At 41.3% G+C, this 24,658-nt stretch overlaps 1 protein-coding gene across 1 annotated transcript in view; it reads right to left on the bottom strand.

Moving 5' to 3' along the window:
• Positions 1 to 279: 279 nt before the first annotated feature.
• Positions 280 to 24,658, bottom strand: part of POLN (DNA polymerase nu) — a 236,183-nt gene continuing 211,804 nt past the window's right edge. Inside the window, exons 20-23 of the mRNA XM_073343208.1 lie at positions 19,709 to 19,791; positions 14,691 to 14,822; positions 3,074 to 3,184; positions 280 to 452 (exon numbers count right to left, since the gene is read on the bottom strand). Of these exons, the coding sequence (XP_073199309.1) occupies positions 280 to 452; positions 3,074 to 3,184; positions 14,691 to 14,822; positions 19,709 to 19,791 (499 nt within the window). The remainder of the gene's footprint in view (positions 453 to 3,073; positions 3,185 to 14,690; positions 14,823 to 19,708; positions 19,792 to 24,658) is intronic.

Raw genomic sequence — 24,658 nt, 5'->3', positions numbered from 1 at the left:
ATGACCAGTGGGCTTAATTTTTAAAAAAGCTGAACACCAATGATTTCAAATGAAGTTGGGGGTCCCCATTATATCTGATGACTAGGCACAGTATATGTGGATAGAATTACACAGAAATCTACTTGAGCACAAAAATATAAACAAAAATCTTCCAGTAAATATACAAAGTAATAGCATCAGCCCTTGCTTGTTAAACGATTCAGATGCATACTAAACATTCATCTAGCTGAATACAGTAACAAGAAAGAAAAGTCATAGTTAAAGTATAGGTACAATATGTCATATTACATGGAACAATAAAGAATAAAATCCCAGAAATGCCTTTATCTCAGCTACTTCTGTCATAAAATGAAAAAGAACGTCGCTTACTAACCTGGCTGTTAAAGTTGGAGAAATGGCAACAGAGGTAAAAATCTCAACCATAGCCATTTTACAAAGGTCAGCTGCAGATCCTACAAAAGAAAGTGATCTGTTTTAAATATAAAATATGGGGGTGGGCGGGGAGGAAGAGCTCTTTAGTCCTCTGAACTATGCAAAATGACAGCAGGTCTGAAACTGACTCCATAAAGTTAACAAAGATTCAGTATTACAAAAGAATAAAAAATGCTTATTAATACTATTAATGAAGGTATGAATTCATCTTTAATATTGATATGGGAACATAGGAATTGCCAGACTGGACCAGACCAATGGTCAAGTGAAACACAGTATTCTGTCTCTGATAGTGGCTAGTAACCAACTGCTTCAAAAGAGGAAGATGCAAGAAAGCCTCTAGTAGGAAGTTATGGAATAGCCTACCCCGCCCAAGAAATTCTTTTCTGAATTACCATTAAAGGTTGGCTTACACCCTGAAACATGAATCATCCCAAATATACATACCGTGTGCATGGGAGAGAGAGAAAAGGAGTTTCTTAACTTATCCATGAGAAAAATCAAAGCGCTTAATAGCCTAAATAACCTAGATTTTAGCTATGGTAAGGCACTGTTTCATGAGTTAAAGCTATAATAAATCTATGGAATAGAGTTAGAAAAGACGACAGAAGCTCAGTTAAGAAAGTTGAGCTAGGGAATGGCTAATAAGACAAATATCTTCAAAAAATAATCATGTCAAAGTCAATGACAGCCATTTCAAATTGGTACACCATACATTCCTTTCACTATTTGTGCCATAACAAATATAGTTTTTTAAGCATAAGTTGTCACCAAGATGAGATGCTACCTTACTATATGAAATCAGTACTGTATCTTTTACCACAGTAACTATAGTCAGTATAAATAGAGGAGTTTAATATAGTTTTTAAAATTATCTAAGCTGAAATTCTGAAATTAAAATCTCAATGTAGAAGGAATTTTTTGTTACTATTAAAAAATAATTGAATATTTTTAAATTATAAACCCATTTTAACACCCTTCCGAAATACCTATCATAATTCTGTAAATAGCTGAAAGATTTCCAGTCGAACATTTTTCAACTGGAAAATGCTGATTCAACTAAATGAAACGTTTTGTGGGAACATACCAATTTCATTGAAATTTTTGACAATAAATTACTGAAACATTTCATTTTGATGAGGTCTAAGTGCTTCATTTTTACTTTAGTGTTTTGAATATTAATAAATAAATATAAATATAATATATTTAGTCAAAATGATAAAGTCGATAAAAAGCTACAATAAGGTCATTTCAAATTTCATTTCAATTTAGGAGAAAAGAAAATTTTGAAATGTCCTGTGGAATGGAAATTCCAAGTTTCAACCAATTCTGCAAAATTCTCTTCTCGTGTTTCAATAATGAAAAATCCAAATTTGTTGTCTGAAATTTGGGGTTCAGTCCTGCAAGACACCAAATGTCTTCTGCGAGGTGCTGAGTGTCCTCAGTTCCCACTGACTTCAGTTACAGATGCTCTATACCTCCTTGTAAGATGCAGCTGCCAATGGACAATAGTCCAGAATATTACATAATTAATTTGCCTATTTTGAAAACAAAACATTAAAAGAAAGTAAGTTTGAGGGCAAAAAAACCCAACAACTCATTCTTCCTTCCTAAAGGAAAATTCAAGCCACTTTCATGAGAAGCACCTTCATAAACATGTCTAAAAAGCATTTTTCATTTGCATGATAGGGTTCACAGCTCCACTCTAACTTGCAAACATTATGCAAATCATACCAACATCAGCTCTTTAAATAAGTAAAAACCTGTAGATTTTTAATGCAACCTCTTAAAGCAGCAGAAAGGGTCATTTAAAGACACCACATTACTTCAAATGAGGTTTGAACTCAGCAGACTTACATAAGTAAATTATGTGGATTTATTGCATTTTGTTTGGCAAGTTTGCTAATTTATATTGCGAAGATAACACCTGTTTAACTCTTTAATGCTTTCTTCCTGCACATTACACATGAAGAATGAGCCCTGGTTTCAACAGAAATAATAATAAAACAATATAAAGTCCCTTATAATAGGTATTTCCCAAAAAACAGAAATCTGAAAAAATAAAAATTTGAATCTCTTAGTAGTAAAACCATTGAAACCCTTGTTTCTGTGCCATGGTCTACATGACAAATTTATGTCTGTATGACTACATCTCTCAGATGTGTGGAAAATCCACCCCCCTGAGCAATGCAATTATACAGACTGAACTCCCAGGGCAGACAGCGCTATGTCAACAGGAGGGCTTCTCCTGTCGACATAGCTACCACCTCTTTGTTAGGTGGAATACGAGCTTCTCCCGTTGGCATAGGTAGTGTCTTCACTAACTGCTGCAGCTGTACCACTGCAGGGCTGTAAGTGTAGACAGGCCCTCAGTCACAAACTGACAAAGAAACCAAAAAGAGACAGCCTTAGGAAAACTGCATCTGAAAATCTTCCACCTCATACAGCTAGCTACCATACTGTATTGTAGTATACCATTGTGTTCTTGTTCTCTACAGGCTAGTGAGTGTTTCATACTTCTGTCACTTAAAGCTGTAAAATACAAAATTAATTCATGCCACCCATTTATTATTTCTTGTTTTTTTACTTCAATTCTCAACCTCCACCCAGCCAGAGGAAATTAAACTTTTTTTTTAAATACCTTGGACAACAAAGTTGACAGCCTGCCTCTCTGCTTGAGCACGTAGTCTGTAGTCTCGAGCATTGATATTAGGCAAGTGTCTTTTACGTCCCATGATGGAAACCACATATCCTTTTGATATGTAAAATAGAAAACAGCGTTAATGGAGTGGTTAAATATGAGATTTGAAACAAATCTTCCATTTGTCATACATACATTTGTCAGCAATTGCCTGATGCTTTTGGTCAATATTACAGATTACTGAAAATAGTCTAAGTCACTTGATGCACAACATTTGTTTCCCAGCTATTCAAAAGTAGTCTGACTGGTAGAGTGAAATGTGGATGTAACCACGTATCACTGATATCTCCATTACTCTAACCCTGCAAGGCATTAAGCACACTCAATTCCAGTTCAGATCATTAGAGGTTGAAGTTGCTCAGGCCTGGTCTACACTTAAAAGTTTTGCTGGTATAGCTATGTCGGATAGGACGGTGTGGGGAAAAAAAATTATACCCCTAACCAACATGCCAATGCCAGCAAAAGCCCTAGTATAGACTGAGATGCCAAAAAGTCCTTTTGCTGGTATAGCTTCTTTTATTCAGGAAACTGGTATAAGCAATTTCAGCAAAACAACCCTTCCCAGTAAAAATTGCACCTCCTCTAGGAGGGTTTGCTGGTATAGCTATACTGGTTATATCATAGCTGACAGCTCATAATGGACTCAAGTAGAGACAGGTGTCTTCCATCTCTGCATTGGCTCGCAGCCAAGGATTTTAGCTATGGGACTTTTCCTGGTTATATACATGGATTCATTATCACAGAAATGGGAATGTTTTTTGACACATCTTTCAAGAAAAGAAAGCTATATTATTTTAAGTAGATCTAATCAAAAATATATTGCTTGAGTAGCACTTCATCAAACAGGATGTTTAGGAGTTATTTATGGCTTTAAATATCTGCAGTAATCCACTACTCTTTAGTAGAACTAACTTATTAATGCAGTTATGATATGAAATGACAGCTTATGGTTATGTGCAGTGTTGTGGCTGTATTGGTCCCAGGATTTTCGAGAGACAAGGTGGGTGAGGTAATATCTTTTATTGGACCAATTTCTATTGGTGGAGGATGTGATGACCTGAAAAAGCGCTCTGTGTAGCTTGAAAGCTTGTCTTTTTCACCACAGAAATTGGGGTTCAGTAAAAGATATTACCTCAACCACCTTGTCTCTAAAAATCTATGGTGATAGTAATTTTTTAAGCATTGCAAAGAATAAACAAGGAACAGCATGTCTTCTGTGAGTAGAAGTCTGAATCAATTATATGCTGTTATAAAAAGAGGTTGAAAATGCTATTCTGAGAAAATGATACAGGAAAATGATAAAACACAAAACCACCATATCACCTGTGGGTGAACACTTTTCACAAGGCAATCACTCTATATCTTACCTATCAGTCCTCATCCCCAAAGGAAACCTACACAACACTTTCAAAAGTTGAGCAAGGGAGCTTAAATTCATAACTTTGCTAGACACTAAAAATCATGGACTAAATAAAGACGGAATTTATGGCTTATTACAAAAATATCGCACACACTAACAACCTTCCCCACCAGCTGTTTCTCCCACCCTTTGTTTCCTCCTTATGATTGGATGGGTGTTAATAGGCCACTTCACCTTGAATGGTCCCTTGAAATATGTCTTAACTATTTATGCTGAACAATCTGTTCCATTTATATTTAGCTGAGTAAGTGTCCCAGACCTGAAGAAGAGCTCTGTGTAAGCTCGAAAGCATGTCTTTCTGACCAGTAGAAGTTGGTCCAATAAAAGGTATTACCTCACCCACCTTGTTCTGAGAAAAGTAATTTTCCTGACACAGCATTACAGTTGCAGTTATTAAAGTAACACATTTGATGACAATGCACTCTTCTTCATTGTGACTGGTAACAATAGATGGCAAATCTGTTGATTTTTTCTATGAAATGTTTGTATTGAAAAGTATGTTATGAATTTTGGGGTGAGTATATATATTCTTTGACAATTCGGATAATACACTGAAAAAGAAAATGTCAAATATTTACAACTTCGCCCCAGGGGCGTAGCCACAGGTGGGCCTGGGTGGGCCATGGCTCTGCTCTGGCCCCAGCACTTGGCACCAAGTGCTTGGGAACCAGTGGCAACCTCTTCCCTGGCCCTGATTACTATTATGACACATGGAGTACATTGACACTGGGTACCCCATTCGGCTATACCTGAGTCCAATTCACCATACCACCTAAATCAGTGCCAGGAAAATGTGTGGTTCCAAAGGATCTAGAAGTTCTGGAGGAGCTGGAGTGTTGTTTACTTTGGGTTCAACTTAACATTCCTTTGGTATGCATGTCCATTGTTACATCAATACTGGCCTCTTCCCCCGCACAACATCCGCTCCAATGTTACACCCAGTACTCCTGCCTCAGCAGCCCCTCCTTTAGAGGTAGAATTCTTTTATTCCTCATCTGACTCACAGCACAGTGGGAAGGGATCATCTATCTATTCCCCTAAAGCCTCTTCTTCTGAATTCTATGGGTCAGAAATGGAGTCTTGGGTCTCCTACAAACCTAAACACCATAGTGTTTTCCTTGGGCCTTTATGTCTTATCCATATAATATCCTTGCACGGCCATACTGGAAACTGTGCAGTCCTTATCATGGGCATTCCCCCAAGCTCCACCTCATAGAGAAAGAACTGTGCAACCTCAGACATTCCCAAATCATTTTCAGCCTGTAGAAGTCTCTGAGCTCCGGTCTCCACTACAGGGTTAGGTCGAATTTAGCCGCATTAGGTCGATTTTATAATGAATGCGTCTACACAAGCAACCCCGTTCTGTCAACCTAAAGGGCTCTTAAAATTGACTTCTGTACTCCTCCCCGGTGAAGAGAGTAGCACTAAAATCAACCTTGCTGTGTCAAATTTGGGGTAGTGTGGATGCAAATCGATGGTATTGGCCTCCAGGAGCTATCCCAGAATGCTTCAATGTGACTGCTCTGGACAGCACTATCAACTCCGATGCACTAGCCAGGTACGCAGGAAAACCCCCGGGAACTTTTGAATTTCATTTCCTCTTTGGTCAGTATGGCACGCTCAGCAGCACAGGTGACCATGCAGTCCCCCCAGAATCGCAAACGAGCTCCAGCATGGAGAGAATGGGAGACACTGGATCTGATTGCTGTATGGGGAGAAGAATCTGTGCAGACAGAACTCCGATCAAAAAACAGAAATGCTAATATACATGCCAAAATCGCACATGGCATGATGGACAGAGGCTACTACAGGGACATACAGCAGTACCACATGAAAGTCAAGGAGCTCAGGCAAGCCTACCAAAGACAAAGGAGGCAAACGGTCGCTCTGGGTCAGAGTCCCATACATGCCGCTTCTATGATCAGCTGCATGGCATGCTAGGGGGGACCCTACCACTACCCCACCACTATCTGTGGACACCTGAAAGGGGGAGTCTCACGTAACACAGAGGAGGATTTTGTGGATGAGGAAGAGGAGGAGGAGGAGAATGCACAGCAGGCAAGCAGTGAATCAATTCTCCCTGGCAGCCAGGACCTTTTCATCACCCTGGAGCCAATACCCTCCCAAGGTGGGATCCCCGACCCTGAAGGCAGAGAAGGCACCTCTGGTGAGTGCACATTTGTAATTACAGTACAGGGTTTAAAAGCAATAGTGTTTAATGTTTGATTTGCCCTGAAGACTTGGGATGCATTCGCAGGCAGTACAGCTACTGGAATAGTTTGTTAACGTGTCTGGGGATGGTGCGGGAATCCTCCAGGGACATCTCCATGAAGCTCTCCTGGAGATACTCTGAAAGCCTTTGCAGAAGGTTTCTGGGGAGGGCTGCCTTATTTCGTCCTCCATGGTAGGACACTTTACCACGCCAAGCCAGTAACAAGTAGTCTGGAATCACTGCAGCACAAAGCATAGCAGCGAATGGTCCCGGGTTTTTGTCGCATTCAAGCAACATTCAGTCTTTATCTTTCTGTGTTAGCCTCAGGAGAGTGATATCATTCATGGTCACCTGGTTGAAATAGGGGAATTTTTGTAAGGGAACAGTAAAAGGATCCCGTTCATGCTGGACTGTTTGCGCTTGGCTAAAAGGGATCATCCCAAATAGCCATGCGGAGTTGTAGGGGCACATCCACCCAAAAACCGCAGCCCCTCCTTTTAAATGGCAAACCCAACTGGCATTGCTTGCTATGGGAAAGGAAGATGCTGCAGTTTGAAAACATTCCCACATGTTATGAAGGAGTTTGAAGCCAAACCCGCGTACCCTTTGCCTTACCATGGCTGCCTGGAAAACGAATTCTGTTGCCCAGCCATGTGTGATGTCACTCGCAATGACATGTTTTCTGAGATCATGCAGTCCTCCCGCACTGATAGGGCACAGCTGAATGCATGGAGGCATTCAGTGGCAGAGTCCAGGAAAGCATTAAGTGAACGCGATGAGAGAGGCAGGATGTAATGCTGAGGCTAATGGGGGAGCAAACAGACATGCTCAGGTGTCTGGTGGAGCTGCAGGAAAGCCAACAAGTGCACAGATCCCTGCTGCATCCACTGTACAACCGCCTGCCCTCCTCCCCAAGTTCCATATCCTCCTCACCCAGATGCCCAAGAATGCGGGGGTGGGGGGGGGATGGACAGGGAGGCTCCGGGCACCCAGCCACTCCACTCCAGAGGATGGCCCAAGCAACAGAGGCTGTCATTCAAACAGTTTTGATTTGTAGTGTGGCTACAATAAGCAATGTGCCCTTGTCCTTTCCTCCTCCCCCACCCCACCCCACCCCACCCACCTTATCACTTATCTCCCCTCTTTTTTAATTAATAAAGAAATAATGCATGGTTTCAAAACAATAGTGACTTTATTTCCTTTGCCAGCTGTGATCAAAGGTGGGAGGGTGGTTGGCTTACAGGGAATTAAAATCAACAAAGGGGGCGGGTTTGCATCAAAGAGAAACACACACAACTGTCACACCATAGCCTGGCCAGTCATGAAACTGTATTAAGCCAGTTACTTCTTGTCCTACCCTTGGTGGCCATGGAGAACATTTGATTATTGTCCTCTTTATAAAATCCCTTAACATATTTGAAGACTATTATCATGCCTCCCTTTGGTCTTCTTTTCTCAAGGTCAAACATGCCCAGTTTCTTTAACCTTTCCTCAGAGGTCAGGTTTTCTAAACTTTTATCATTTTTGTTGCTCTCCTCTGGACTCTCTCCAATTTACCAAATACTATTCATTAATGGAAGCTTCCAGAGCAGGCGTTTCTTATGGCAGGACTGTATTGCAATCCATTTTTAGATAGACTCCAAGCACCCACCAAATTACATCATGTCCACTTACCAGACAGGCAAATAACTTTCTTTTTGCTTGATTATCTGCAGTGGGTAATGCCTTAAGTGCCTCAAAATCTATTCTATTAATTGCAATGAAGCTTCAAAGCAGATCTCTCTCTTATCTACCTGGTCTCTTATACACATAACTGAATGGAAATAGGGATGTCTTTTGGCAGGGATGGGCATCTGAAACTTCGTTGTTGAACAAGAGCCACTCAGGACTGGCCTTCTGGTGAGTGACTACAGTGATTCTTGTATTACACTCACAATTTTCTCAAGTCCTACACTTTGGAGAGTCTCCCTCCAGGTCATGTCTCTACCCTGACTTTCTCAGAGTGAGATCAGGCTTCTTCTTATATAGTCCCCTTCCGAAAGCAGTCACATGCTCCTCCAGCCCCATAACTCCTTCCTGGTCATGAGCTCCAGCTGGGGGAAACTACAGGTCCCAGAATGTTCCTTTCTGACAGGGCTGAGGAGTATGACATGTGAGCTAGGATGTATGCATGCACCCAACAGACCAGTGCACTTTTACAAATTGTATAATATTTATTTCATTAAACTTAAATTTTCATAAGTCATTGTTTGGGGTAGTGAAGGAATTGGTTCATCATCTTCTTATTCATTACAAATTACTGTAAAATTGTAAAACCTGTCCTCTTTTTTTTTCTTTGAGATACTTGCTGAATAAGACCTCTGTTCCCAGAATGAACCCTGCTCATGTCAAATTATACTACATTTTATTGATATATGATGTGCTCCAGCAGAAAACAGCCTAAGGAACCTATTCTTAAATAAACAGACTTGATGGCTTTGGGCCCACAAAAATTCAGCCTCAGAGTTACAAAGCCATAATCCAATTCAGGAGCCAAAAATTTTACATATTTCTTCGATGCAGTCAGCCAGCATTTGTGCTCTTGAACTGTATTTAGTATCTGTGGCTGCAGGGCCATGGAGAATGGGTTTTTTTGGGCCAACAGCTGCAGACTCTCCTTGTATTAAATCATGTGCCCTCTACACATCCCCATTTGTCTTTAGTGAGTATCCAGACCCTAGGAGTGAAGTAATGAGAGAGGCGAAGCAGTGACATAACCACTGGGCCCATGGAGCTGTGCCCAGGGGCCCTGGCCAACTGGGAACTCCCGGAAAAATAGGTGCCCCCCTGGCCCAACCTGCTCCACCTGCCCAGCGCTCCTGCCGGGGAGCAAGGTTGGCCACAGGGGCTTGCCTCACTCCACCTGGTGCTCCTGCCAGGGAGTGGGATTGCGGGTGGGTGGATGCCAAAGTGGGGCAAGCCCCTGCACCCCAACCTGCTCCCCGACTGGAGCCCCAGGTGGTGAGTAGTGGTTGGTCCTGCACTGCCTTTTATGCTTGTAGTATGGGAGTGCAAGGACATTCAGGATGCATGAATGGCCCCAGCAGACACTGCTGGCCAAAAGACTCCAATCTTAACCGCATGGGCCGCATGTGACCAACAGTGAAATATAACATTACTCTTGAGGGAATTCTGCACCAAAAAATTTAAAATGCTGCACACAATATTTTAAAATTCTGCAAAATTCTGCAGATTTTATGTCAATAAATAAATGTGGAGGCTCCAGCATGGTAGTGGGGAGCACAGGCGACTGGCTGCACAGAGGTGGGAGATCACCCTGCAGCCCATTCCCCTCTGGGATACAGACTCAGCAGTGAGGCTGCACCTGACCCTGACATAGCGCAAGGTCTGGGCCCGCTCCAGAAGTCTGTGTCTTGGTGGGGGGGAAGGCTGCAGTGTGGTCTCCCATCTCAATGCAGCCAGTGGCCTGTGCTCCCCACTGCCATGCTGGAGCCTCCACATTTATTTATTGACAAATAAATTTTGCAGAATTTTAAAATACTGTCCACAGAATTTTTATTTTTTTGGTACAGAATATTTAATGTTTTGGTTCAGAATTCCCTCAGGAGTAGCAGGTGAAGCAACTCACCAGGGTTAGCAGCCCCGTGTCAGGTGTACAAGGTGTGGGCAGGCAGGTTCAATCTGACAGGATCCAAGTGTGGAGGGGCTTAGTGTATGTGGGGGGATCCAGGTGTAGGGTGAGAGGGTTCTGTGCAGGACATCTGGGTGCGAGCAGCTCAGTGGGTGGGTCCGGGTGTGGGGAGGATCTGGATTAACAAGGGCTTGTGGGGGGGGGTTCGAGTGCAGGGGGGTTCGGGTGCAGGGGCAATGTGATTCTGAAGGGGGGGTCCAGGTGAATGTGGCTGCGGCTCAGTAGGTGGGGTTCTGGTTGTGGGGAGACTGGGTGCTGGGAGACTGGGGCTTGGCGGGGGGGGGTACAAGTGCAGCTGGTTCGAGCTAAGCAGGATGGGGGTCTGGGTGGGACTGGCTTGTGGGATGATCCAGGTGCATAGAGGATGGGACTTGTCAGGGTTGGGATTCAAGTGAGGGGGGCTCAACAGAGGGTGGTCTGGGTGCAGGGGTGAGGGTCTGGATGCAGGGATGAGGGTCTGGATGCAGATGTGAGGGGAATGGCAGGGGTCCAGATTCATGGGGAGTAGGCAGATGGCGGAGTAGCTCCCTGTACAGTGACCCCTCCCTGCATGGCTGAGAAATGATAAGGGCAGATGTTTCTCCATCAGACAGTCATTTTTATGCGGGGAAGCAAAGAAATTTGTGCGGGACATGAATTCTGCATGCAAGCAGTGATGCAGCATTCCCCCAGGAGTAATAATATATATGGGCAAGTACTCTAAGAAGAACTTAGAGAAACTTTAGGATGAAGTGACACATCTAAAGAGATCGGGTAGGTTGGTGTGAGGAAGGAAGCACCAAGTAAATGACTAAGCAACTTGTTGGGGAGGCATCTAATGCCATTTGCACCAAAGGGTACCAATGCTCCTAGGAACAGCCTTGTCTTGTTGCTAATTACTTTTTTTCCTGAACAGCTCTACATGCCTTCATGCATGTGCATATGCACACAAATTCAAAACCAAGCATAAAGTCAACATGTCAATAACTTTGTCTACATCGAGCACTAAATGTTTATTGTTATATATTTAGATTTTTCAGTTATGCCTATCACACACTCTAGATGCACTACCAAAAGTAGCAACACAGACATTAAACAGACCAGATCAACCTTTGAAAAGACAGACCTTTACGCTATCCTATCATCCTGCAACCAACTTTCTCCTCTGAGAAAGTTTGCGAAAAGAACAGCTGAGTCTAGTGCTCTGCTGGACCAAAAGCAAAAAGTTAATTCTAAAGTGAAAACCCTCTCACTGAGGACATCCTGCCACCAACCCAAATCTAAGGCTTGGTCTACACTACCAACTTATGTTGATATAACTACATCACTCAAGGGAGTGGAGAATCCACCCCCTTGGGCAATGCAGTTATACCGACCTAACCCCAAGCATAGACAGTGCTATGTTGACAGGGGGCTTCTTCCATTGACATAACCACCACCTCTTGGGGGGTGGAGTATCTAAGCTCTCACATTGGCATAAGTAACATTTTCCCGGTGCAGCTGCGCTACGGCAATGCTTTAAGTGTAGACAGCCACTAAATTGTTAGTGTAAGGGGTCTGTTGCCCCCTTACTAACATTCAGTGGGGGTGTGTTGGTTGGCTAGCTCCCAGTACTAAAAGGGAAAGGGTCTATGTGAAATCAGGACCCTGAGACTAATAGTCCCCAGGAACAATGGGGAGAGGCCAATGCTCCAGGTCAGCCTGAATGACAGGGCGAGCAGGCTAATCAGGGAGTCAGGAGGCCAGGGAGGTCCCGTCCTACGTGTGAGCTGGATTTGCCTGGGTCAGACAGAGTGGGGCCGAGCTAAGGAGAAAGCAGGGGCCCAAGCTAAGCTGGAGAGCAGAGCCAGATCCAGAGGGATCAGAAAAGCAGCCCAGAGAGAGCAGACTTGCCCTGGGAGCAGAGCTGCAGCAACCAGAGCCAGAGGGGCCAGAAAAGCGGCTCACAAAGCAGGTCAGTGCTGGGAGCAGAGTCACAGAAGCAGCCTGCACAGCAGACCTGTCCTCGGAGCAGAGCTGTAGCAAACAGAGGCAGAGGGGCCAAAGAAGCAGCCCAGGGAGCTGAGCTGGAGGCAGAGCAGCAGCAGTGCTGAGACAGAGTGGTGGAGCTCGGGCTGGAGCAGTACGGAGCTGGGTGCAGTGACCAGCTGGGGAGAGCGAGGGGGACCCTGGGCAGTGGGCCCAGCACAGGGAGACGCCTCAGCCAAGAGGCTCTGCAGGCCAGGCTTGGATTGTAACCCCGACAGGGCGGGGGCGACACTGGGCAGAAGGGTCCTACCACTTAGAGCCTGAGAGCGTGTGGCCACCACCAGAGCGAGTGTCCAACCCACAGCATCCCTGAAGCACAGCCAGGGCCTGAGAAGAAGGCCTGGGACTTACAAGGAACAGACTGTGAACTGCCCTGACATTCCAGAGACACTGTTTGTGATGTTCCCTGCCACAGAGTGGGTTGATGTGTTTTCTTTAACCTTTCCCATTTTTCCTTATTCTTTTTAAAATTAATTGTTGATTAAATAACTTGCTGTCAAGGTTCCTTCCGCACTCTGAATTCTAGGGTACAGATGTGAGGACCTGCATGAAAACCTCCTAAGCTTACTTTTACCAGCTTAGGTTAAAACTTCTCCAAGGTACAAACTATTTTACCCTTTGCCCTTGGACTTCCAATGCCACCACAAAACGTTTATCTGGGTTTATTTATTAGGAAAGCGTTGTTTGGAAACATCTTTCCCCCCAAAATCCTCCCAACCATTGCACCCCACTTCCTGGGGAAGGTTTGGTAAAAATCCTCACCAATTTGCATAGGTGACCACAGACCCAAACCCTTGGATCTTAGAACAATGAAAAAGCATTCAGTTTCCTTACAAGAAGACTTTTAATAGAAGTAAAAAAGAATCACCTCTGTAAAATCAGGATGGTAAATACTTTACAGGGTAATTAGATTCAAAACATAGAGAATCCCTCTAGGCAAAACCTTAAGTTACAAAAAGACACACATACAGGAATATCCATTATATTCAGCACAGCTTAATTTCTCAGGATTTAAAGAAATCATAATCTAATGCATATCTAGCTAGATTACTTACTAAATTCTAAAACTCCTTTCCTGTTCTGTCCCTGGCAAAAGCATCACACAGACAGACACAGACCCTTTGTTTTTCTCCCTCCTCCCAGCTTTTGAAAGTATCTTTTCTCCTCATTGGTCATTTTGGTCAGGTGCCAGCGAGGTTATCCTAGCTTCTTAACCCTTTACAGGTGAAAGGGTTTTTCCTCTGGCCAGGAGGGATTTTAAAGGTGTTTACCCTTCCCTTTATATTTATGACACTTGCATTTGTTTTAAATTGTATGTAATGGTCAGTGGGTCAGAGAAGTGCCCAGTGCAGAGAGAGTACCCCGGAGTGGAGACACCCTAGCCCCTATCCTAGGTGACCACAGCAGGGTTGGGGGTTGAGCCCCTCAGGAATCCTGGGCCCAGCCTTGTTGGGGTTACGAAGACTCTGCCAGACAGGAGAGTGGAAGGGGAGTCCTCAAGGGCAGGGAGGCCACTGAGTAAAGAAAGTGGGAGCAAGGACTCAGATCCTTTCGCTAGCCCACTTCACCAGGGTAGTGCAGAAGCCAGGAAAGTTCCCCACAACAGCGGGACTATTCCCCCGCTTACATTAGCTTAGACTCTTCAGATGATCACATCTACTGTGACATGACATGGGATAGACAGATGGTGTTTTGAGTTCATATCTTTTAGGGCTTTATAGCCTTGGATACCCAAAAGCTCACCAAGAAATCATGGGGTAACCAGTGCAGATCACAGGCCATACGTGTAACATGTTCTCTTTGTGAAACAGTGCTTACTAAGCAGGTTGTGTTATGCCCTAGCAGCAACTTCTTACTAGTTTGACAATATGGTGGTATGTACATTGCATTGCAATAAACTAATCTCGAAGTATAAATATGGATAACTGGACTTTGAGAGCCATATTGAAAAAGAAAGGAACTTCTTGCCATTCACAAATGATAAAGAGCATTCCTGGTAAATAACAATATCTGGGAAGCAGCAGCTGTGGTGGATCCAACCTGATCCTCCCAGTTTGCCAGCATAACACAGGGCAGACCACATTCATCGGGGTGGATATTTTCATCATTTCTTTCAACTTTTTCTCTCATCCTACAAGCATTATCTGAGTTGAGTCTCTGTCGTCATTGTAAAATGTAGCATAGCAGCTGAACGGTAAACAAGAATGTATCTTATAGGTTTTATTACCTTCATTGTGGCATTGCTCAATGGTTTTCTTTGTAAAGTCATGAATTTTCTTGTATTTCACCAGAAAACTCTCTATAAATTGACCAGCTTGAAGAGCAGTAATTCCCAGACATCCAGCAAGACGTTCTTTACCTTGTGCACAATAATGTAGAACAGAAAATCATTTAAATATTGCTTCATTATAAATATTAGTACTGAACTGTACATTGACTAGTGGAATATGACCAGTGTAGTTATTTTCACAAATTTGGATGGTCACATATACTAAGGTCCTGATTCAGCAAACTACTTAAGTATATGTTTCATTTTAAGCTTAAGTGTTTTAACTGATTAAGAAAGGACTAAACTCGTCGTTGAAATACCTTACTGAATTTGGGTGTAACTCAGCAGAGGTTTTTCCCCCTGCATATTACATCTTAATAGCTTAAATACAAATTTTAGGATAATATCTGTATTTTAGATTCATAACATGTATCCTGTAGGGTTCTTAGTTTTGTTCACTTTTATTCATAAACTAGTCAGGGGTAGATTTATGCAGAGCCTTGATACGAGGATTAGAAGATTGAATTTAATGTTGAATAAGCAGGGAAGTGAATGCAGAGATGTGAGGATGGTGGTGATGGGGCTGAATGATTTTAGGTAGGGTGTTTTGGACAAGCTGGAGAAGTGCAATGCAGGGAAGCAAAAGAGAAGAATTCAGTAATTGAAACAAGAGATGACCAAGGCATGGACCAAGGTTTTAGCAGGAGCGATGGAAAAGAAAGGATAGATTTTAAAGGAAGCATAGAGAAAGTCGCAACAAGACTTACCCAGCATCTAGATATGTGTTATAAGTAAAACTATGTCAAAGTGAATCTATAACAAGATAAAGCAAAGGAGTATGAGAGAAAAATGAGATCAAAGTTTTCCATGCTATGAGATTAAAAGGTAAGAAGTACAATTTAAAGAAATTTATGAACCAAGTAGTTCAAGTGCAAATAAAACCCTACATCAACATTACTGACAGCATTGTGTCTGCAAATAACATTTGCTGAAAGGCAATGTCTTGAAGCACCAGAGATATAAAATATTAGTCGTCACAGTAATAATGTCAAGAGAAACTAGATGGTGTTTTTGAGAGAAGTAAGATTTCAGCCACCCAAATGCCATCACTGTCAGTCTGATATGCATTTCATAATAATTCTCTAGTATTTTGTACTCAGCTATGTCAGGAGCTGCACTGATGCCTAGAAGAACAAATCTAGCCAAAGTGCAAGAATCAGAAATTTGCAAGACATCTGGGATGACTCCTAATGGAATTATTCCAGTGTTGTATTATTGTTTGATGACCAATTAATTTAACTCTCCCCCACTTCCCCAAAATTTCTCATTCATTGTTCAGAAAACATTGTTCAGAATTACCAGTCTCTCTATACCAGTTAGGAATCTGCTTGTGGCTTCAAGAGAACTGTAACAAATGTCTAAGCTGGCCACATTTCCCATCCAAAGAACATTTAATAAATAGGTTAAAATATCACATATGAAAACATGCAAATTAATCAGCAATAGCAATGAAAAACTGAAAAGGACAGAAAGTGTCAACAATAGCTTTACACTTTAAAAAAAATCATCTTAGAAGACTGAAAATACAAATTCTTTTGTTTTTTTGTCTCCCCTTCGTCCACCCAAACACTCAGATATTGCACAGAGGGATATCAAACAAAGGCTATGTCCACACTACAACCTATGCTGGCAAAACTTATGTGGCTTAGGGGTGTGAATATTCCACCCCCTTAAGCGACATAAGTTACACTAACGTAAGCACTCATGTGCACAGCACTATGTCAATGAGAGAGCTTCTCCTGCCAACATAGCTTATGCCACTCATGGAGATGGTGTTATTATGCCAACAGGAGAGCTCTCTCCTGTCAGCATAGAGTGTTTTCACCAGACACGCTGTAGCAGTGTAGCTGTATCCGTACAGCTGTACGCTGCAGTGCAGTTCATACAGGCATGGCCTAATTTAGGGTTTAATGAATTAATTAACAGATAAGTTGGTGCCCCTCATTATATTTTTTACAGATGAACAAGGCACAGACAGGTGAACTGAATTGCTTCAAAGTAGACAGGAAGTCTGTAGTGTTGTCACTTCTCATGCTGTTCAGTTTGTGTGTTAAAGTACTAGCTTCTGGAGGCAAGTGATTTGGTGAATGTCTCACGGGTTTTGGTTTTGTTTTTTAAGTACATATCTAGTTCTCATGGAAGACCTTGAAAATGTGACCCAAGTGTAATCTAAAGGCTCAACAACCAGAAAAGAACTCTATATGATATGATCACCATTTTGTTTTCTTCATTTGTGATGTTGCACTTCAGACATAACTAAATTTGTAAATATGTAGAGCTCTCTGAAATGGTGGAAGAATTCCTGAAGACTACGAAGTGTGAGACAAAAAAGAAAGATCAAGGACAGTGCGAGTCCGCTGCTCAGTGGAGAAGGTGAGCTGGTAACAGAAGATGATAGAAAGACAAAGCTCCTCAATGCCTACTTTGCTTCAGTCTTCTCATAAAAAATAACATGTGACTGCATCTTTGAAAAGGGGGGAAAGGAGGAGCCGGGGAACTATAGACCAGACAGTCTGATTCAATATGTGGGAAGCTACTAGAGTAATGTATAAAACATTCAATTTGATAATACCTGGAGGATGAAAGGGCAATCATTAGCAGCCAGCATGGATTTACCAAGAACAAATCATGCCAAACCAGCTTGATTTCCTTCTTCAACAGGGCAACTGGTTTGGTGGATAGGGGGAATGCGGTGGACATAATATACTTGGACTTCAGCAAGGCTTTTGACATAGTCCTACATGACACTCTGATAAGTAAGCTGGAGAAATGCGGGCTTGATGGAACCACCATTAAGTGGATACATAATTGGTTAAACAACTGCCAACAAAGTAATTAGTAATGGAATGATATCAGATTGGAGGGAGGTCTCAAATGGGGTACCACAGGGATCTGTTCTGGGTCTGGTGTTGTTTAACATCTTTATTAATGACCTGGATGTAGCATACTGATCAAATTTGCAGATGACAAAAAGCTTCAAGGGTTGCCAACACTTTGGAGGATAGAGCTAAAATTCAGAGGGATCCAGATAAATTGGAGAACTAGGGTATAGACAACAAAATGAAATTCATCATAGACAAATTTAAGGTACAGTATTACACTTCAGGAAGAAAAACCAAATGCAGAAATACAGAATGGGGGATAACTGGCTTGGGAGCAGCACTCCTGAGAAAGATCTGGGAGTTGTGGCGGATCACAACCTCAACATGAGTCAACAATGTGATGCTCTTGCAAAAAAGGCAAATGCAATTTTAGATTGCTTTAACTGAGGCATAGCATGCAAGTCATGGGAGAGGATAGTTCCGCTCTACTCAGCACTGGTTAGGCCTCAGCTGAAGGACTGTCCAGTTTTGGTCACCAATGTATAGAAAGGGATGTGGAGAAACTGGAAAGGATCCAGAGGTGAGTGACAAAGATGATCAAAGGGATGGAATGCAAGCCATAAGAGCAAAGGTTGAAGGAACCGGGTATGTTTAGTTTGGAAAAGAAGAGATTGAGTGGGGACAAGATAGTGGTCTTCAAATACTTGAAAGGTTGCCATTAAAAAGACGCAGAAAAGTTGTTCTCTCTTGCCACAGAGGGCAGGACAACAGGCAGTGTGCTCAAATGACAGCATAGCAGATTTAGATTAAATCTCAGGAAAAGCTTCCTAACTGTAAAAACAGTAGGACAATAGAACAGACTTCCTATGGAGGTTTTCAAAAGGAGGCTGGATAGCCATTTGTCTTGGATGGTTTAGACCCAACAAATCCCACACCTTGGCAGCGGGTTAGACAACATAACCTTTGCAGTTCCTTAACCCTATGATTCTAAGTCACATACAAGTGTATATTACTGTACGGCTCTAGTTTTTAATGTTTTATGGTTTATACTGCTACCAGATTTCTTATTTCAATGCTTTATTAAACAGTTAAATCAATGAGTTGTGTTAGTAAATTTGCCTTTAAGAGCACTAGCATTTGTCAGTCTAACAGCCAAATAAATATTAAAGGTACATGCAAAGGAATAAAAATTGGGTTTGGGTCCTTTATTTTTTTTCATGATGTAGAAATGCCTGAAAGCTATTTCTATTTATTCTTTACATTAGAAATCTAAACTTTGGAATAATATATTTATTAATAAGACAAATTCCAAGAAAGTGAGAGGGGAAGTGATTTTTATTCAGAATCTTCACTTGTTTCAACCAAAATCTTTTGAGGGGGGTGTCATAAATATAAAGGGAAGGGTAAACCCCTTTGAAATCCTTCCTGGCCAGGGGAAAGCTCCTCTCACCTGTAAAGGATTAAGAAGCTAAAGGTAACCTCGCTGGCACCTGACCAAAATGACCAATGAGGAGACAAGATAGATTCTGAGCTCCAAAGAGCAGGGACCTTATTTTTCCTACAATATTTTGGAAATAGTATTTATACTTATGGTACAGTACAGAGAGTTTAATAAAAATACAACATTCAAGGCCAAATTCTGACCTTGATTCAATAACCACTTCTTTCATCTTCTATGTGTGCATCCACCGGTGGTATGCAGAGGATATTCCACACTGAATTATACTAATTTTAGGTAGGTAAAGACAGATGTTTGAATTACATTGACTCATGAGTCTCCTTATAGTAGCTCAGATGTACTTAGAAGTCAAAATGCAAAATAAGTCAATGCATCAACTTAGCCAGGGAATAACTTTCATATTATGTTAATGCTGCTATATTATTCTGAATGATTTTTAAGTAGACTATTTTATGATAGTCAAAAAAATCAAGATGCAATATTCTGAGATCACTTTATTCACTTTCAGAAATTCAGTGCATGGCTAGTGTTAAAAAATGTAAATTAACTCAAATCCATTGCAGCTCTAGTTAATCATCTAAAAACGTAAACAGTAGTGAGAATAAACTTGTCTCTAGTTCTATACAGATCCCTACCTGCTCCATAAACTACTGAGTAGACAACACGCTTTGCCTGTTCTCTATCTGCATGCTTCACTTGTTCACTTGGAATACCCCTCCTAAGCACAAATATAATATGGTTTTCATCTTCTATTTCTAGTTAAAAGCAAATATATATTCCAAACATAATTGAAAATACATTTTAAAGTCAATAATTTAATAAGTAAGTGCAGACATGTAGCATATAAACAGAAGCTCAAGGAGGCTTTAATCTTGGCCTTTGAATCCACAGCTTTTTTGTCATATAATTTGGTGGGGGATGTTGTCTCTAGTGAACCAGGCTAATCTTGACCTTTTATCTCCCTTTTCCACCAATGGTTTGGTTGGAAAAACATCTGCTCTTAAAAGATTAATTTATTATTAGAGATGGATGAACTGGTTCAGATCAAATAAGAACTGACCCAACCCTTTGATATTCCTTGACCTGAACAAAAATCAAACCCAAATATTTGAAGTTTGGAAAAGTTTGACTGAGGACTAGAACTGTGAAAAATATTTGCGCCTATTTTGATTCCACTGAGATTCTGTGAAAATTCAGTAATTTGCATGCATTTTCCTTACAAGTGAAAATGTTGAAGATCTGGAATGCAGATTTCTACATTGTTTGGATAGTTAGATAAAAATTCACAGAAAGGTTTTGCACTGCATTTTCAAGTTGAGTTGGTTGATATTAGTCACCTGAATTAAGTAAGATATTAAGGTCCCAAACCTGCAAACACTTATATGTGTGCTTCACTTTACTACCATGAGTAGTCCAACTGAACTCAACAGGACTACTCATGATAGTAAAGTTAAGAACGTGCTTACGTGTTTGCAAGATCGGGACCTGTACTTCCGGTTCAAAATTGTCTAAGTCTACCACTGAAGTCTGAGGAAACTGCTTTGACTCATTTTCTTCTGGGAGAGATTGTAGATAAAATGCTCTATGTGAGTTAATGAGAAGCCATTTTAGCTGTGATATTTTTCTCCTCCTGCCCCCCCTCCCCCCAATATTTATTTATTTCTCCTGGGAATGGATTGCTTTTCGGGTATTCTTGAAAATACGTAAGTCTCCCACTGTTTAGGGTTATTCACAGTTTTAAAAGGGAAAAACAGGTACTCCAAACTGAAAACTATCATAGAAGCCTTCAGTCCTAAAAGTTATTTTGCCTTCTTTGATCTCATGATTTATGCAGCAAGGAAAAGGTAGGTCCTTTATGGAGGAACCACGTCTTGCATTTCCCTATTTCATGTTATTTATGAGACACTAAACTAGAGGTACAATTTTAGTAGTGCTTAAGGAATTTAGGAGCCTCAACCTCATTTTCAAAGTGATGTGGTACTTAGAAGTCATCTCTTTGAGAGTCAATGGGACCAAGGCTCCTAAGTCACTAGGGTACTTTTGACAGTCCTAACCTAGATTTATGACATCTTACAAATACCTCTTAATTTACCAGTAATTATACACATATATCCATACATACACACACAGTCAGACTTAACTAATCCACACAACCTGCAATTCTCACTCAAATAATGGTGCTCACTCATGACAGCCCAGTTAAGATTTTGTAGCGGTTGGCTGAAATGAGGTCTCCTATTAGTAAGACTCATCAATATCACTTCTGTTGGCTGCCTTATCTCAAACAGTCCATGCAGTCTGCACTCATGCCAGTCACACACTGTTAAATTTAACATTTTCTCATCTTTTATTATTCAGGAGATATGGATATGCTGTCCCCAAAGTGATTAAAACCTTAGTACTTGATGTCATTCCTTTTAATATAGTGCTAAAAATAATATGGTGAGTCAATACTTGTATTTGTGTGTCAGACTAGGGAATTCCAGTATTTGGCAGTAAGGGATTAAGTCTAGCACTCTATGCAAGTTTAAATGTGTGTGTATCACACATAGAAACGGCGTATAATAAAGCAAGAGACAGCATAATTCACAAATGTTTGAGCAAATGGCAAGTCATGAGTCAATTAAATACTGTTTGTCATGCCTAAAAATGAAAATAACTTGTCTCCCTGCCTATCCTCACAGTTTTTGGTTTTATTAATAGCATATTTGATTCCTTCTGTAATTCAGAGTAGCACTCCTCAGGTGTGAGGTTGGCAGGGGGATGTTATTCCTTTGAAGAATGAAATGACACTGGTGGGTCAGCTTCTCCTAAATGCAGCTGTCAGGTGAGAAATCCCTAATGGACTTTCCCCCTTAACCTCCTTTCTATTGGCAATGTGTTTATTTTTACATTAACAAATATGATTTGTTGTAGGAGGTATTGTACAAATCTATTTCTAGATAAGAATCTTATTTTAATTTGAGTTTCATCTTTCATGTTATGCAATGTTATGGTATCCAGGGTAAGCTAGTGCTGTTTCCAGCTGGGATAATGATACTATAACTATAGGCTCTAAGAAAATGATATATGCAAATAGCATGAAAACTTCATTATATAATTGAATTGTGGTATAATGCAAAACAGACAGAGCCAATGGAGTTGCATCTTCATACACCAGGTCTGAATTTGGCCCACACAGTAATCAGCAGTGTGGTCTAGATGCATTTTTTTAAATAAACTTGAGCCTGAGGGAAGATGCTGATTAGGCCCAAATGGGGTTCAGCTGTTAACCCTAGACATTCAGATAAAGACAGACTGCAGTTAAATCAGAATTGTCTGTATCTGGAGAAGGCAGGTGGGATGAGTACATGTCAAGGGAGTAGAGATCAGTGCAGAGGAGAACTCAAAAGAATTTGTTGGAGGCTTTGATTCTGAACTCTAGCAAGGAGATTCAGGGGTCCTTCCCTGAAAACACAAATTGTAATTACTTTTGACATGAAGCCTTCTATACTTAGCCTTCTTTTGTTTCTTCCCCTCAATTTTCAACTTTGCATTGTCCAAAAGTTTGGATTTTCCATTTTTTTCCTTCTTCTACCTCTTTTTTTCAGTCTCCTGGTTTTCTTCCTCTTCTTTCCCTCTTCTACCTTGTCTTTCCTTTTATCCCTCTTCCATTGTCAAATTCATGTTCATCATCCACATCCTTCCCCACCCCCACTTCTTCTCTCAACTGTCCATCTCCAACACGTACAACATTTCCCCGTCTGATTTCTCATCCTCAGGATGTCCATCCTTGCCTGCATATCTTTCCACAACAACAGTTTGCTTGTGGAGTACCTTCCTTTGCTTGATACTGCTTCCTATGTTACCTGATACACACCTATTAGATAGAAAAAAGAATGGAGTCCTTGTACTAGAAGGCACTTACAGAGTTAATGTTTTACAGCTCTCACTAGAAGAGCTAAGCACTCTAAGAGGGCTATGAGGTCAGCAAAATCCCCAGTGCAGAATACAGTTAAGGAGAATAGCAGGCAGGGCCAGGAAATGTAAACTCCTTAAAGAAGTGGCTCTTCTGAGACATGGGTTGCAGGCCAAAAACAGAGCAGCTTCAGCAAAGATGCCTAAATCCAACAGAAATAGACACGGAGGGGGCAGTTCTATAGTAGCAATGAGGGAGGGGAAGAACAAGCTACCTTAAAAGTACATTAATGTCAGAAAGAAGAATTAAAACCAAGCATATATAATTTGTTACTTTTCAAGGTCAGTGACAATAATATTCCCCCAAAAGCTTTAACGTTGTTGATTCATTAGTGTAGTCAGAATGGATAGGCCGTCTCAAACAGTTTCTAGTGCATCAGGACTTATAATGAGGAATACCATTTTTTCTTATATAGACCATGGGCAATGAGGCAGACAACATACTGATGATGAGACCTAACTCTAGATCAGAAAAGTATGAACAAAACAATGAAGAAATTCTGACGTACATTTCCTTGGAAAACCCGAACATCCCTCACAAAATATAAAAAGGGAATCTGAAGATGCATATTTCAATGCACTGTGGTTCAACAAAAAAGCTCAAAAATACCCACAAAACAAAAAAACCTGAACAACTCTGAGAGAAGATGTTGGGAACATGTGACAATGAATGGAAATCAACCTTTGAAAGATGTGCTAAGACACTTCAGCATTCCTGGTCAAGGTTCTCCAACTGAGAAGCTGACTGCAATAAATATAATAAAAAAGGATATTGGCAGCATTATGTAGACCTTGTCAAAGGAGCTGTGATTGATACATGCTGAAAAAGAATCACAACAGAAAAGGTTACAGAGCTGCCCCTGTGTGATTATGTGTAGCTGCCAAGATTTGTAGAGCTCTATGTGTGATGTTTCGTAATGGGCTATTTGCATTTTATAACTAACTGAACTGTATATACACTTCAACTTAAAAAAAATGTATGCCAGTGAAAGGGACTGGTGTGACAGCTTTGGTGAATGTCGTACATACAGGAAAGTAGCAGGACAAACTTCCAACACACAGCAACATGCTAGTATGCCTCAGCCCTGATCTGAAGCACTCCACCTCTATGGAAAACTGGGATAGATCAGTTTCCATGGCCCACTCATGCAGTTCTTGGCCTCTCTGCTAAGTCTGCCAATTAAGGCAAAGCTTGGTGGTGTGGGAACAGGGATGGAGTGTCACCAAACTGCTCTCCTATATGGGTCACCAAATGGGAACAGGCTTTAATACCTGGTGAGCTGGGCTAGATTGAGACTGGTAACCTACAGGAGAAAGACTGTAGCTCACTAGCAAAGCCCTCAGACAGCCAATCCCCCCAAATGTTACACTTTCAAGAATGAGGCTTGCTTTCCTGAAAGATAAGTTGACTAAATTAAATTATTTTCTTTTTGGAGCTTACACAATAAAAATTATTCCACTTTCGGGGAACAGGCAAAACCTTCCACACTGCTCTCAGTCTCATATTTTTATTTATTTATTGTATTACCATAGTCCTAGGCCCCCTAGTCATGAACCAGAACACCACTGTGCTAGGCATTGTAGAAACACTGAACAAAGAGACAGTCCCTGAAAATACTCTGCAATTA

The sequence above is a fragment of the Lepidochelys kempii genome, chromosome 4 (genome assembly GCF_965140285.1).
Source record: "Lepidochelys kempii isolate rLepKem1 chromosome 4, rLepKem1.hap1, whole genome shotgun sequence".
In the NCBI taxonomy this organism is placed as follows: Eukaryota; Metazoa; Chordata; order Testudines; family Cheloniidae; genus Lepidochelys; species Lepidochelys kempii.
The sequence above is the reverse complement of the archived record's forward strand: the minus strand, read 5'-3'. Positions and strand labels throughout refer to the sequence as shown.